The 17,377-nt window shown below is 35.0% G+C and overlaps 1 protein-coding gene across 2 annotated transcripts in view; it reads left to right on the forward strand.

The window, feature by feature from the left end:
- Positions 1–10,986, forward strand: part of Gabra1 (gamma-aminobutyric acid type A receptor subunit alpha1) — a 56,024-nt gene extending 45,038 nt beyond the window's left edge. For both annotated transcript variants that reach the window (XM_041676114.1, XM_041676115.1), the window contains exons 8-10: positions 1,098–1,250; positions 6,128–6,330; positions 8,142–10,986. In XM_041676114.1, the coding sequence (XP_041532048.1) occupies positions 1,098–1,250; positions 6,128–6,330; positions 8,142–8,453 (668 nt within the window). In that variant the 3' untranslated portion in view covers positions 8,454–10,986. The remainder of the gene's footprint in view (positions 1–1,097; positions 1,251–6,127; positions 6,331–8,141) is intronic.
- The last annotated feature ends 6,391 nt before the right edge of the window (positions 10,987–17,377 follow it).

The following is a 17,377-nucleotide window of genomic DNA, read 5'->3' on the forward strand; positions in this document are numbered from 1 at the left end:
CTACTGCATCCTGTGAGCAGAGTGACAGGGAGGTAAGAGACTGAAAACTGAATCAAGAAATGTTCTGGAGGAGGTGTGGTCACAAAATAGGAACTGAAGTCAGGTCCAGGAATTGTTCTTAAGTGAGAAGCTTAGAATAGGAATATGGGGACTGGTAGGGAATTATTCTACACTGAATGATGATTTCTTATTCTGAATAGATTTATTTTCTCGTATATGCATCCACATATAGATTCTGTGTGAATCAGGCTGAACATTCTGAAGATTTGTAATTGAATAGATGTAACATGAAGAAAAATTCCCCCCTTATTGTCGTTTTTGTTGTTTGTCTACTGTTTCAGACTAATAAAACAGAAAGATCTTAGAGAGTGCCTAGCATTGCTTCTCAGTCCAGGCTAGGGACTGAAATAAACCCTAAGAGGGGTTACAGAGATATGGATACAGTGTAGCTTCCTTACATGTGCGATGTCCTAGGTTCTATCCTCAATACTGAAAAAAATAATAAAGGAATAGAAAATTATTATTACCAGTATAAAATTCCTTGTAAATTCAAATTATTCTTTATATACCTGAAAGAGTGTTATGTGTTCCCAAATACTAGCAAGTGATTCTGGGAAATAAATTTGGAGATATAATGGAGTTTACCTTGCTTTTAATTTCCTGTTTCTAACCAAATTCCATTACTAATCTAAGGCCCAAGGAAGTCTTGAAACTAAAATCCAGCTGTTCCAACTTTCACATCAAAGCTTGCTCAGTTGGCATTCCCAATCTGTTTTGCAAAGTCACACTTGAAGCAAAGTCTGGTTTTGTTTGTTGAACATATTTGATTGAGCGCATCACTTTAAGAATCAGTCTGGAAATATAGGCTTAACTTTATCCCTTAGGTTTATGATTCAACAAAGGTAATAGGAAGGGATCCTAAGTTAAAAAGCTCTGTATTATCCTCAGAGAGAATGTTCCTTGCCCTCTAGCATAAAGATGCCATGTGGACAACAAGATGTGGCTAACCTCTGGAACTTTGCTTCATTTGAAACTCCAGGAAATAACATCTTTTCAAAGGCACATTATTCAAATTCACTGTTCATTTCACCCTTTAGGAGAATATGTGGTTATGACTACTCATTTCCACCTGAAGAGGAAAATCGGCTACTTTGTTATCCAAACTTATCTGCCATGCATAATGACAGTTATCCTCTCACAAGTCTCCTTCTGGCTCAACAGAGAGTCGGTACCAGCAAGAACTGTCTTTGGTAAGTGGAATCAATATATGTGTGCACCGGTCTAGGGGGCGGTTAGTCAATGGTTGTGGCACTGCAAAGAAAATGAAAAAAATGTCACTCTACATTCAAATTTGAACTTTGTGTTATTAAAAAGTTCGGAGAATTATCATTTCTGTTATGATATGATTCAAAAGCTAAAATCTTTGCATAGAAAGCTGTTTTGCTAATACAAATAGAATGTCTTAATATAAATTTAATTTGATGTCTTGTCACAGAAGACAGTAAAACAGACATCAAAAGCACTTATTAGATTAAAATGTAATAACCTAAAAATTTTAAAATCATATATAGCATATAATTTTGAGAATCATGGAAAATAGCAGCAGCCTACTTTTAAAACCAGGATTACCTTAAGTTGGGAGAGGTCGTGAGTGAACAAAGAAATAGATAGTTCCTTTCACCTCTCAAGTGCATTCCAAAAGAGTTAGAAACAGACTCTTTTCTATTAGAGTCTCTAAAATAACCTGAACATTGTATGTCAAGATAATGTAATAGGAAATTACTTGAACAGTGAACATCCTTGTATAATGTGAAAACTGACCTACTGGTACATTATTTTCGAGTTTATGTTTCATAGAAACTAGTGTTTCCTGACTGAATCTCAGCTAAAACACCATCTTGACCATGCTTTTCAATCTGATGAAGACACTAACGCTACAGTAAACTTATCGATTTACTTATACACTGCATTTTTTTTTAAATGCACCAAGCTAGGGCTCTGTTCTGAAATATAAGGTGAGGTCATAAATGACATGTACACTATTGCCTTAATGAAATACATGCTTGAACTTGAAGTTTTAATGATCATAAAATTATGAAGAACAGTTGTTATGTGATTTCTATACTAGTCATTTTCAGTGAGATTCACCACATCATGTCATTGACACCTAAATCATCTTAGACACTGTTTTTCTGAACATCTTATTATCTTGAAACCAAATGAACACCTGATTCAATTCATCTCAGGTTAGGAGCTACTAGGAGAAGTGCAGGGGAATCATGATAAAGCATTAGCTCCAGATTCATTGTCCTAAATGCTGGCCCAGAGCCATCACCTTTGTTTCATCCTGGTACATTAAGCTGGCACATAATGGGTTCACTCTGGTCCCGATCATTCATTTAGAAGTAATAACCACATGCTCTTTGGAGGAAGACATATTCATCCCTGTTCTTTCAACAAGGAACTACTATGTGTCTGCTGTGTTGAAGGCCATAGGTACCACATAGAAAACCATTCACATATTTTCAAATCAGCTTATATGCTGAGGTTCTGATGTCCCTGATAGCCATGGTGTCTAAGGGATAAAATATCAGTTCTCTCAAAAAGAGAGACAGACCCTGCTCTATCTATTCAGAAGTTTCTTGTCTTCTGAATTTAGCAATGCCTGTAGCTTGATGATCTCCTAATCTGTTCTCTGGCCTTCTGACAACAGCTTAAGCACACAACTAAATTCACCTGCAAAATGATTTCCACCTGCAGAATAAACAAGCAGTTCATTTCCGATTCATTTTTCTTTGTACCTATTTGCCAATGTTAACAACCATGCAATACACTAAGACCCACCTCTTGAGAGATTCTTGCCTCTGTATGGGCATCCCATCTCAGCCCTCATTGCACCAGGAAATAAACATTGAATTAGACACATGGTTTAGGTTTTAGGTTTCATTTTATTTTATTTCAAAAGAATGAAACCAGTATTACACAGAAAAGGGTTTTTTTTCCCCTACCCTTTTTCCCTACCTTCCTTTTCTTGTTCAAGTCATGAATGTCCTTTCTAACGGGAAATTTGCCAAAGCTTTTCAGTGTTTTATGAGTCGAAAACATTACTTATAACATTTTCAATGATCTTAAAGCACAGTGACCAACGACCTTTTGGTGAACATAAGTGTATAACTGTAAACTCAGCTACAGCAAGTATTTCTGTGTGCAAAGTCATATATTTGTGGTGTTTAAGTTCAATAAAAACCACAAATACATTTTCCTAGCCCTTTAGCCCTTTAACATTTATTCAGTACATGTTTCTATTCTTTTTAACCTGAACTTAGCACATTTCTCTGAGCTCCGTGGATACCTAACCACGTCCCCAGTATGTAAAGAAATACCAACAGAGAAAAAAAAATCTCACTAGAATTATAACAGTTTGATACAAAGCAATCCAAAATGAGGCATGACTTGAAAATACAATCATTTTGTCTTCCTGTGCTCACTTATTTGCAAACAATGTCATGTAAATTAGCTGCTAAAAAGATCCAAGCTTTACCTTTAATTTTGCCCATGAACAGCAATAAAACATTGTCTTTTTTAATTCATATGTCTGAACTTATTTCTAGTCAAATGCAGGTACAAGGAAGGGAAAACAATCTTTAAATGTATCCATAGGATAGGTAAAATATATTAATTATCAGGCTTAACCATTGGAATCTAAAAACCATTCAGTACCTTTTGACCTTTTGGTTTCTTTCCATTTTTTATATGGCAGGAACTTCAAATCATTTGAATCACACACACACACACAAACATACCCTTTAAACTATTCTGTACTATTCCTAGTTTACAGAGGTTTTTTTTGGGGGGGTAAAATAATTAATTTCCAGATTACTTTTGATATTTGCATTTTAAATTGAACTTGGAAAACTGAAGTTTAGGGCAGTACTGATATGTGAAATAGAACACAGACATTTTCCTTCATAGTTGTTAGTATTTCCCTTAACCCTTCAGCTAAGAATTTAATATTTTATTATATTATCTTATTTAATACTCCCAATAACACTGTGAGTTAGATTTAATAAAATCAATTAACAAGGAAGAAATTAAAAGCAACAATTCTGAAGCCTGAGATTGTGGAGAAATTGTCCCAAGGTCATACAGCAATTATCCGGTTGGGATTTAGAATTGGGCTGCTCTGTTCCCCAATTACTGACTCTTAATTACCTTGCTATCTGCTCTAGTTAATATTGATATGTAAATCTGGGGGCAGCTTGCCAGCTAATATTCTTTAGTTTGGTTATGTAATAAGGACGTGCCCTAGAATTTTCTGAATGCTGTGCCATCCAAACTTAAATTCAATATATTCCTTACAATCCTGGTCATGTGTTAAGAATATCATTTAATAGGTATTCAACTGTATTTCTTCTTCGTTATTTAATTTTCCAGTGTAGTGAAAAGACTACAAGCATCCACCCTGATATTCCTGGCAAACCTAAGAATGTTTGTTGATTTAAAGCAGATTACAAACAATTTCTATAAGGCATTTAGCACATCCGATTTTCTAAAGTTATCAGCAGGAGGAATTAATCCCAGATTCAGAGTCATGGATTGACAGTTCCTTCCTCAGCAATGCAATCATCTTCACACTATTAAATGTAATCCCCACAGTAATGTTTGAGTGACTGCAGAAAGCTTCTCCTTTCTGAGAATTTCACTGATGGCATAGACAGTAGACAGATAGAAGATGGAATTAGCCTCTTCACAGTCATAGTGACAAAGGTCTGTGAGTTTATTTACCAGGGCCCTCTAAATAGTCCCTGTAGTCGCTCAAGGCTGCCTGGTGGTAATCTCTGACCCATTCTGGCAAGATAGCTTTGAAATATTTTTAAACATTTGTAAATTTTATTAAAGGCCTCTCAAAGCATTAAACTCAGTATACGGTACCATCACAATGTGTTTCATTTGTTAGTCCAATCAACAGTAAAATATATCATTACCCACACTCCGTCTCATTGAAATATCTAAATAAATTTGGGGGACTTCTGTCAATGGGACCAGGATTTATCCCTGGTACATAAACTGACTTTTAGAGCCCATTTTCTGTGGTGGGAGACCTTGCTCAGCCTTGATGTAGTGGGAGAAGGACTTGGTCCTGCCTCATCTTGATATACCAGACATCCCTGAGTCCCATGGGAGGCCTTGCTCTATAACGAGTAGATGAGAAGTGTGGAGGGAGATGGGGAGAAAAAAACTAAAGGCGGAAAAAAAGGGAAAACTGTCACTGGCTTGCAAAATAATATTTTTAAAAAGGTACAGCCCCACCCCACCCACTAGTGCCCTGTGAGGCTGCAATGAGGTGGAATCAAGATTCTAGAGACAAGAAAAGAAAGACCAATTTAACACTTAAATCCTTAGATTTGGAATTACAGAGTGGAGAGGATGAGGCAACATTAGAAAGAAGAAAGGTCATGGACATTTGAATCTGTGTTTAAGGACGAGTTCTGCTACCACTAAGCCACTTGATCTTAAGCAAGATATTTAAAATCTATATGCAATTATGTGTATTTAGTATCTTTCCCACTGTAACTTTTATGTAACTTGCTAAACATTTACACATGCATGCACTGCTTTTTAGGGAATGAGCAACTCTTTTGAGCAAGAAATAGTACAGGAGCAAAGTTGCAAATACGGTAAATAATCAGTTCCCCAAATGTTCCTCATCTTTCCACTATCGAGGACTAATTGAGTTTCAGGTACCTACATTTCGGACAAAGACTATTAGACACCATTATAGATATTTCTAGAATACTGCAGGCAGTAGACACCTAAGATTTTTATATCAAGAGTTGGGTGCATTGAATTATCCCCTATCCTACTCAGGATACACATACAAGATGCCTATTTAAAGAAGTTCATTGCTTTAGTAACAGATTCTCAATTAGCATAGTGGTTTATCTCTTCCAAACCACCCAACCTATTGCTGTTCTATTGATCTTAAACTATATTGAGACTACATCATGACTCTTCCACTGCAAATCAAAATAGATTCGTTCAAATCTGAGTATGATGCTGTTGGTGCCCTTTGATCTTAGGCCTGCTGTTATGAAATTGTCTATTTACTGTATTTCTCTCCTTACAGGAGTGACAACCGTTCTGACCATGACAACCCTGAGTATAAGTGCCAGAAATTCCCTCCCCAAAGTGGCTTATGCAACAGCTATGGACTGGTTTATTGCAGTGTGCTATGCCTTTGTTTTCTCAGCTCTGATTGAGTTTGCCACTGTAAACTATTTCACCAAGAGAGGGTATGCGTGGGATGGCAAAAGTGTGGTTCCAGAAAAGGTAAATACCACAGTGGCTCTTTGTTATATCAGGAATTTGAGGCCATAAGCCTTTTGGAGGAATATGTTGGTTTGTGGAATTCGATGCTAGACGGGAGTGAGGACTTTTTTCTTATCTTCTCAGGCTTTAAATGATGAAGTCAGGTGGATTAATATTCTGTTACTGTTCATAATGGAGATTGTTTGGTTGAATTGACGTGCAGGTACAGGATAGGAGAAAGAAGAAGAGACGATTAAAGATGAAATCTCTCTTCAAATGTGCCTTCTCTGGTTTTGGAAATTGTTTTTGTTTTTTTTTTTTAAAACCTTTTCGCATTTGATGCCAAAAGTAACCCATTATTTTCCTAGTCTTATATATTTTTGTAACAACAAAAAAAAATACCCCTTTGGATGTTTTCTGAGCTTAACTATTTCTATGTTTCAGTTGGGTTACATTTAAAAAATTGGCGTCCCTCAGTGACAGTATTCAGGCATCTGTACTGGCCTGACCTTGGGATATACGTCCTCAGCTGTAGCCACTAAGAGCACCTCCTGTGCACATTCACTACCTTCTCTTTTTAAAGGGTCCTGCCCAACCCAGTGCTTCACTGTGGATCTACTCTCATCAGATGTTGGGTGAAGGTTCTGTGATGACAATTAAGGTAGTCATCAAGCTGATTGCAGGGAAAGGCCAGTTCAGCCACCCACTCCACTATTTCTTAGGGTCTTAGCCGGGGGCCATCCCTTGTGGATTCCTGAATATTTCCCTAGTGCCAGATTTCTTGTTAGCTCTATAGTGGTCCCCTCAATCAAGACATCTTTTCCCTTTCTCTCCCTCTGTCCCTCTGCCATCTTGACCATCTCGTTCCAGCCCTTGAGAGGCAGAAGCAGGTAGATCTCTATTAGTTGGAGGCTAACCAAAGCTATATAGGGATACCCTATCTCAGGAAAGCAATAACAACAACAATAAAAATACTTTAGCAAAGTATAAATAAACATTAACCATGATGATTAAAATACTATTTTCCAATATATGGAATACAGAAAACATACTGAATTTATAGTTACAAGCCATTAAGGAATTGCACTATACTATATTTTTAATTATACAAATCATCAAAATTCTATTCATATTTTTGCTTACAATATATCTCAAGTAAGGATGAATTTCAAGTGTTCAATGTCTGCAAATAGCTAAGGGCAACTGTGTTAAATCACATAACTCTGAAAAAGGACAGCTATTTAGGAAAATCTCCTGATGGAAAGTCTAGGAACTAGCCTGAAATACCAGCCAGTTATTTGCTGACGATCCTGAATTTGTGCCTAGGAACAACCTGGAGTATACCTTTCATGTAATCTGGGTTCATTCACACCACTGTGATGTACTGGAGGTTAGACAATAGTTGAGAAACACTTGGCCTCTTCACATATCTGAGGCCTCAGCAGGCTCTGGCTGTCATGGGTCTTGCACTGTACCTATTCTCAAGGTATTCTCTAGTCTATCCTGGGCTTTCTTCTCCAGGAAGTATCTAGAAGCTGAAGGCTGACACTAAAAAGGTTTTGAGTCCAGTATCCTAAGCTTGCATAACATCGCTTCTATAATCCCATCTGTTTTGTATTTAACCGGTGAAGAAACAGATTCTACCTCTTGTCTAAAAGGTTACAAACATTGTCTGGCTTTTCAAATGATCACAGTTATGTTAGTCATAAATAACAGATTGTAGATTTTTAAATCAAACAAAGATTTGGGTTTTGTAGCAAGTGCTATTTTGCTCAGAAACTTATAATTTTGTTTCCCATTGTTTGCTAAATAAATTACTTTTTCTTCTCCAGCCAAAGAAAGTGAAGGATCCTCTCATTAAGAAAAACAACACATATGCTCCAACAGCTACCAGCTACACCCCTAACTTGGCCAGAGGTGATCCTGGCTTGGCAACCATTGCTAAAAGTGCGACCATAGAACCAAAAGAAGTCAAGCCTGAGACAAAACCACCAGAACCCAAGAAGACTTTTAACAGCGTCAGCAAAATCGACCGACTGTCAAGAATAGCTTTCCCGCTGCTATTTGGAATCTTCAACTTAGTCTACTGGGCTACCTATTTAAACAGAGAGCCTCAGCTCAAAGCCCCCACACCGCATCAATAGGTCCTTTTAGTCGCTTTCTGTTGTTCAGTCCTCTGCACCGAGAATCGCTTTCTGTTCTCAACGCAGTGATTCCTATCTGCTTAACTGCCTCTGTCTTAAAGAGTCTGAAGGTTTCCTTATTTCCATATTTTATATAAGAACAAGAGACCCCTGTCTGACAGTCCAGAGCAGAGCAGAGTTCTCAGCTTGGAGACAGGATTCTGAGAGGAAGCCAGGAAGCAAACTCATGTCAGAAGGTGATAGACATGAGAGGAAGGGATAGGGGAAGAAGGTCCAAAGATAGAATGAAAAGTAGAAGAAAAACAGAGCTTAACTATAACTACAGAGTCATTTGTAATATATATTTCCAAATATTCTCAAAAATATATATGTCAAAAATATTTTTGTGTGAAGGTGTTTAAAAAGGATACATGACAAATGTTTAATGAACTTTAAATCTACGTCTTTATTCTACAAATGATGGTGTGTTTATGTTTATTTGTTTTATGTTTTAAGCTAATATCTAGATTTAATGTTTTGATTGTCAAATTTAAAAAAATTCCCTAGGCTCTTTTTTAAATCTTGCTACATAGTATTCTGTTGTTCAATGCTATTTTAGAATTTATGGAAGTCTAACAGGGTAAGATGCAGCTGTCAAAGTAACACTCTCAATCCAATAAAAAGAAACCCTTTCAACAGGCTGCATCGTTGTCATCTGAACTTTTACCAGTAGCCTATGGAGATTAGCTAGCCTAACACAGATGTTTACTTGGTAGAAGAGGAAATAAATCTATTAATTAAATAATTTTAAAACTACCCTTCCTTTAACTTTTATTCCCAGATAGTCCATCCATCCAAGAATCACTCTATTCTTATGATGAAGATTTTTTCAGAAGGGCAAAACTATTTTGCAAGCTCTAGAATTGTTGAATGTATTCTTTTATATAACTACATCAAAAGCTTTAGATTGTAATTTATGACTAGCCAACAAAAAATAGAATATATAAATTATATATGTAAATATTCAGCATGAGATTGTACATTTAAAATTTTTTTAAAGTTATGTTCTTAAAATATCATCGAGGAATCTCCACTTATAGCTGTTAGAATGTTGTTAAATGCTATGGAAATACATTTAGAGCCTGCATTTAAGAACAGAACAGCCTGTAGGAGACAGATGCCACTTAAAACATACTGAGAATGAAATCCAATTATATAGAGAACGCTCATAACTTCACTGTTGCCCAGTGTTCAATAAGAGAACAGTTGCTATCTGCTTGAGTTCTGTCATACCATATTTCCCCTACTTTAGGCTATTGTGAAAAAGAGAAAAAAAATAGGGAACAGTAGTTGGAGCTAGAAAACCAGCTGTATATTATTTCTCTATTTGCTGATACCAACTATTTCAATAAGTGCTGTACCATATGTAGCATCAAAAATATAAAATACATGAAAGAATGTACAGGAACTAGCTTTTATTGAGTAATATTATTACATTTCATTTATACTGCAGCAATATATTTGTAGGCATACTATGTAAGGGCTTTAAATAAAAGAGGTCCATTAATATTCCTTATAAAAAGTCTAGCCTTTCATTACTGCCCAGATGTTTTAGAAGTTAATATTTATGAAGAAGGTATTTTTGAAGTCTCCTTTTGTCTGATAGATTTTCACAGATATTTAACTTTAGTGTTCAGAATCCACAGATCATGGTCTAATCACATTTATAAGACCATGATGTAAACCTTTTAGTATAATTGCCAAATAAGACAATTAGAATCCATACCTGATGTTTGAGTGATGTTTTTCTCAAAAAGCTGCTATCCAATGATGTTGGAAAACACATTGCTTGTGTATCCCTAAAGATGACAAATCTCTGGTTTCATTTTAAATGTGCTTCATTGTTTGATTTGGTCCTGCCTAAATTTCATGAGCTACGCCAAAAAAAATGGCTGAACCAAGGACATTTCATGTATAGATATGTAAAGAAAATAAAATAAATTATGGCTCTAATATCTGTGTTGCCGTTTATCTTGTTATTTTCCGACGTTAACCTGACAGGTTTAGTGAGAACATTTTATCTCCCAGACTCTTCACGCCTAGTTTTGGGTCTGTATTTTGCTTATTAGATGTGAATATCTAGTAGTCTGCTTACTGCCTTGCAATGATTGCATTGCTGTCATTTCTTAGTTTGTTAGTACATGTGAGTAAAATTCTATTGTGTAAATTGATTGAAAACTTATCAAAGAGGAATTATTCTATGTAGCTTTACAACAAGCGTGCTTTGGTAAACCATGTAATACTAGTTAAGTCTTCCTTGGAAAATAAAGATACACCCTGATAGAGGGCAGTTCCTGTTGACTCCCAGGAATATTTTTAAAAGATGACACTGAATGTTTATGCACCTTCGTGCAATGAAGTGGCAATAAAACCCAACCTGAGTCAAGATTGCTCATGGCAGCTGCATGTCGTGCTTTACAGCGTTTAGCAAAAGCTTTTAATCTCATGTCTCACTGTATCCTATGATAATAATAAAGCTTACATTATTCAATAATAAACTGGAATATTTGATTCTGTTTATACAACATGCAAAGGTCCGTCCATTGCCCTATTTAACCAACTTTTGGGCTAGAAATACCAGCAAGTACCGAGTTTCAACAGCAACCTGGTCACTCAGAAGAATCTTTAAAGATATGTCAATAGTTTGATAATATTATTTGCAAAGAATTGCCTAAGAACTAGAATTATCAAATAATTGTTGTTTGTTGTTTGCTTGATTGGTATTTGATGGTGAGCATTTGTGAAAGATAAAAGGAACAGGACAAGATCCATTGTAGAGATAAAATTATGTGTAGTTATGATAGATGAGATGATGTGAGGTAATCTGTCCATTGGTGACAGGATCAAAACAATGTAGATTCAGTTACAAAAAATGCAGTAGCCTCTTCAAACTTAAACTAGAAATACTAGCCATGTTATATAACATATACTAATAACATTGCATGATCCAGTAACGCTGCTCATGTAAACCATATCACTATCCAGGTTCATTCATTTCTGAGCATACCTAGGAAGGAACACAGGGAATGATGATTCTTTGGCTAAGAAACTGAGCCCATCTTAAGGCCCCTCGTAAGTCTCAAGGGAACAAGAGAAGCTTCACATCACTGTCAATCATCTGTTAATTGAAGTGATTAGCTGAAGATCTTTAAATTTGTATACCATTTTTAGCAAACCAAAACAAAAATTTGACTTCATTTTATTTCAGCAAAACAAATATCTGACTTCGATCTATTTCAACATGATTTAGCCACAACAATTACCTTCCACTGTTGATTTTGCTCATTGCAAGACCTTATGCTAACATTTTCCAAGGGGTTTTCCTCTGTTCATCCCTTCTACTACAATAGAGATGGTGAGAGAATAAATATCCCATGTACATTTCTTCTTTTAACTGACAATTTATCATTGGTAATAAAATGAAGTTAATGAAAACATGAAGTTATAAATTCCTAAAAGAAATAGAATTATTGTACAGATATAAAGAATTCATACTTGGAGAATGATATGAAGACATTTTGTTAAGTAAACTTGTTACCAACATTGGATTTTGAAAGGTAAAAGGATAAATATCTCTTGCTTGCAAGAGTAGTGAAGGTTAATAAAAGAAATATATTTGTCATTTAAAAGTATCCCATTGAAGAATGAGCAAATAATTGTTGACTATTATTTATTCAGTCTATAAAAAGATAACTTCTATCACTTTTTGTATGATATTGGAAATCATTATATTAAATGTAAAACACAGGGCAGAAAGGCAAAAGGAACAGGGTCTCACTTACACATCAAACTTAAGTACTGCCGGGCGGTGGTGGCGCACGCCTTTAATCCCAGCACTTGGGAGGCAGAGGCAGGCGGATCTCTGTGAGTTAGAGACCAGCCTGGTCTACAAGAGCTAGTTCCAGGACAGGCTCCAAAACCATAGAGAAACCCTGTCTCGAAAAACCAAAAAAAAAAAAAAAAAAAAAAAAAACAACTTAAGTACTATTAAATTTACACAATTGAGAACAGAATAGTAAGAATTGGGAAGATATTGTCCAAGTAATACAAATTTTAGATATATGTTACATAACACACTGACAGCATTTAATAACAAAGTATTCTTTTATTGAAATTATAAAATAATTATGACAGTTTTCCCATTCCTTTCTTCTTCCAAACTCTGTCCATAACCTTTCCAAATTTCTTTAAAATAAATGAACCCTTTTTTTTTCACTGATTGTTATTGTCTGTATATATATGAATATACATATGTATTCCTAAATATAGTCTGCTTAGTTGGTATAATATTACTTGTTGAAAATCTCTAATACATTATATTTTAACTATTCTTATCACAAAAATGACAAATACTTATGTAAGTAAGGATAGCAAGAAGCACAATTTTGCTATTCTATAATACGCACACTTCAAAATGTGTGTTGTAATAAAATGTATATTTTAATTAGTTAAATATAATAATATTTAGAAATATAACTTGAAATGTTAAAACTCCAAATAAAGAAGCAAAGGGATTAAAGTTATACTAAAAATAATGATTTAATTCCCAAAAATAATAAAAGAGGTATATCACTAAATTTGCTATTATATTATTTTGTTTTATTAAATTAAATCAAAACAAAAGAACCCAAACTGTAACATATCTAGGAAAAAGATATATGGTAAAAGAATTCATGATTTTGCTAACTCAACAGTTCTTGCAAACTTCCAAGTACAATATATTGAAAAGACAGTCATAATAAATTATACTCCACTAAATATCAAAAGACTTTGTGCTTCAAAGATGAAATTATAACAGTGAAGAAAAATATAAAAGCTGAAATTATTGTCTGAAAGAAATTTAATTTTTAGTAAATAAATACACAGAATATATAAATTATGGAATTATTTTAAAAGATTAATAACCCATTTAAAATGCACTATACACATGAGTACTAAAATTTAGTGAATAAGTGCATTAAATGATGTTTCATAACTAATAACATTAGTTATCAGAAGAAAGCAAATTAAAAAACAAAATGCTAAAATAATTTATACTCAGAAAATGAACCTAATATAATAGAGGTCAGGAAATGTACTAAAGAGAATATGGAATATTTAAAATCACATACACCTAACAAAAACTAAAAAACATTGTGGACACTGTGAGAAATGCTTTAGTTTCTTTATAAAATGTTTGATATCAGATAAGTGTCCACAGTTTAATTTCCCCATAAGAATAAAAATGTAAATTCCTTCACAACTTTGTGTGAATACTAATAGGAGCACCATCCCCATATACACAAAATATCCTGTGAAAGAAATCTATGGTATCCACTAGGTCTTTTTGAAGACAGCAAAAGAGTGTTTTGAGTTGGTCATTGCTATACATAATTAACTTGGTAAAATTTATTCAACTCTATATTGTGGATAGTTGCCTATTAAGTCTTTAAGTTATTTTGTAACACACCTGTGAAAATACTAACAGCTAATGGGAAGAAATGATGCGAGGTATCACCCATAATATAGGTGCAATTGAACCTAGCAGACTTTTGATTCTTTCTTAAAATAGTGCCATGGGGCAACAACTAATGAAAATAATATGAAAAAATATCAGTGGACAATCCATATCATAAAAACCAAAGAAAGTAGAAAAACTATTTAAATTTGTGAATTGTAAGGGACAGTGTTTACCAAGGATATGGTCTGTAGACAGAATCCAGTGACCGATCCAAGCCATCAGTAAAGAGATTTATCCTTTTTCTTCATACACAGTGTTTATATTCCTATACTTGAAGAAATTTGGTGAGAGAATAGGACTTTAGAATTCTGGAAGGCAATCCCCCAGTGGCCATCACATTGGAGCACACATTGCAATGCCAAGAAAGGCTTTGTAGAACTGATAGCCTAATATAACCTGTAGTTTCCAATTCAATGTGTCTGGATGGTGCTAATTAATTTGTGTTTCTAAGATGTACCCAGACGCTGTTGACTAGCAATACACAGGTGGCATCAACATCACCCACAGCTTATGTGATGGATTCAACATCCGTGTGAAGGGGAAAGGGGGGAAGAAGAGTGAAGATTCTTGGGGGAGGGACATATACATTTTGCTGTTAATGACAAAGAATTCAAAGGTTTGTTGAAATACCTCCTGGGGATTCTATGTCATTCAGCATAAAACTGGCAACTGTAAATTGCACCACAAATGAAAAGATACATACAAGCAAAGTGGAGGAATAAAAATCAATGAAGCTGCTAAATCAGAGAACATGTTTTCCTTATATAAGAAAACACGATTAATGTTGAAAGCAAAATTGTTTTGCTCAATTTCAGACACCATAAGTGAAAGGTTTTCTCCTTCCTACATTACAGATCAACTCATCTTAGGTCAACCGGTGAATGCAATTAGCCCCTTTTATTTGTAGGTAGTCTATTTTTCCTGGTAGCTCCAATTTTGAACTGATTTAAGTCTAGGGATACATTTGAGGATGATTTTCACTATTATCAGCTTCCACAGTGTTGAAAATGAGTTTTAGATTGCAACGACAAAGATCTATCATTAGAGACTGGAAAATGTACAAGCTGCATGCAACACTGCCTAGAAGGGTTTATAAAAACATTTTGTTAAATATAATTTAAATTTCCAAATCCCTGCTACATCTTAATAGAATGACAAATGGATTCCCTTCATAATACCATTGTGTGTTTCCTTTCAAAATACAGGTATTCAGGCAAGAAATTGTGATGACTTAAAGAAGTTTGTATTGATATTCAGGGCTTCTGGCTCAACAGTCACATATTTTACCGACTGCCACTGAAGGGTGAGTAAATTCTAGAAGCTGATTATCCCTATAAATTCAGCATTACTATATAAATAAAATAAAAAGAGAACTACAATGAATAAGCCATTCACTAAAGGTAGATCAGACATCACCAAGCTCATTTCTCAAATTCTCTAAGAAATAGAACAAAAATTTAGCTCTTTAATATGGCACATTCCACAGCATCATTTAACACTATACTCCTCTACTTTATGAGTAATAAAGAGAAGGTTGAACCAGATAGCACAAAACTTTTTCAAAAATATAAATAATGATACAACTTTCAGGTTGGAGGTATTAAAACAACTTATTGAGTAGATTTTTGTTGTGAGTGACTATCTGTTAGAAAACAGGCTTGACCTTGGGGATAGAAAGATGTATATAATAGGTCCTTTATCTCTGGAAATCTCTCTCCTTTCCATTAGATATATATGACATATAGAGTAAAAAACTAGCAGTTTTATAAAGCACATTTGTATACAGTTTGAATGCCTTGGATAGCAGCCATTCACAAATAAGTATCAATATTGCTAAAATCTTAAAACTTGAGCCTTAATTTCTATTATGTGTAGCAGTGTTTGAAAATATAATTAAAAACCTTAAGAAGATATTTTCAACTATCACGTCCTAAGTTTAATGACAATCACTTAAAGCTCATTATGTTATAATGGCAAAGACAGGCTTGGCCGAGGATGTGGGAAATGGCTCAAGAAGACCATAGAAGATGGATACCTGTTTAGAGTGATGTGTTTGAACTCCTGATGCCAGTAGTGCTGGAAGAGGCGTGAAAGTATTTCCCTGCAGAATATTGGAAAGAGTCCAGCACTGACAGCATTCTGAAGTCTCTAGAATGTTGAGAAAAGAATTCAGCTGAATACAATCATCTACTTGTGCTAATTTGCTACAACAACCCTAAGAAATCAATCCAGAAACATCTAGTTCTAGATGCTTTTTTCCTCATAACTTAAGCTCCTTTTATTTGTTATTTAAATAACAATATACATAGGCCTTCTCTATACCAGACATTTATTAGCTAAAAATTAACTTTAAACAATTTACTGCTGAACTAGTGAGAAGGTTCAGTGAATAAAGGCAATTTCCACCAAACCTGACGACCTGAGTTCAATTCCTGAACCAACATGCTGGAAAGAGGAATCTACTCTATAAGTTGTCTTCTAACCTGCACACTGGTGCCACAGCATGCACGTATGCTGCCCCCCAATATTAACAAACACATATATTCACAGATATAATTAAAATTCTTTTAAAAATACATGTACTACTTATCTTTTGCACTGAAAGAAGTCCCCATCTTCAATCATGTCACCATGAAGCATGCATATGTCCAAGACTTCATCACAGTAATCCATAATGGCATAGTTCAATATTGATGGTGCTCAGTATCTCTGCACCATGGCACTATTTAGAATCAGGTAATTATCATGAATGAAAAAAGCACAAACACATATTATTTATAAGTTAAATTTCTAATAAAGGGGGATAACACTGATTTCCACAGTGGTTGCACAAGATTGCATTCCCACCAGCAATGGATGAGGGTACCCCTTCCTCCACAGCCTCTCCAGAAAAGGCTATCTTTGGTGTTTTTGACTTTAGCCATTCTGACAGGTATAAGATGATATCTCAAAGTTGTTTTGATTTGCATTTCCCTGATTGCTAAGGAGGTTGAGCATGAACTTAAGTGTCTTTTGGCCATTTGAAATTCTTCTGCTGAGAATTCTCTGTTCAGTTCAGTGCCCCATTTTTTAATTGGGTTAATTAGCATTTTAAAGTCTAGTTTCCTGAGTTCTCTATATATTTTGGAGATCAAACCTTTGTCTGTTGCGGGGTTGGTGAAGATCTTCTCCCAGTCAGTAGGTTGCCTTTTTGTCTTAGTAACAATGTCCTTTGCTTTACAGAAGCTTCTCAGTTTTAGTAGGCCCCATTTATTCAATGTTGCCCTTAATGTCTGTGCTGCTGGGGTTATACCTAGGAAGCGATCGCCTGTGCCCATATGTTGTAGGGTACTTCCCACTTTCTCTTCTATCAGGTTCAGTATGTTCGGGCAGATATTGAGGTCTT

Source organism: Microtus oregoni, unplaced genomic scaffold, assembly GCF_018167655.1.
Source record: "Microtus oregoni isolate MIOR12 unplaced genomic scaffold, Mior012 000027F_ref0000203, whole genome shotgun sequence".
Taxonomy (NCBI): domain Eukaryota; kingdom Metazoa; phylum Chordata; class Mammalia; order Rodentia; family Cricetidae; genus Microtus; species Microtus oregoni.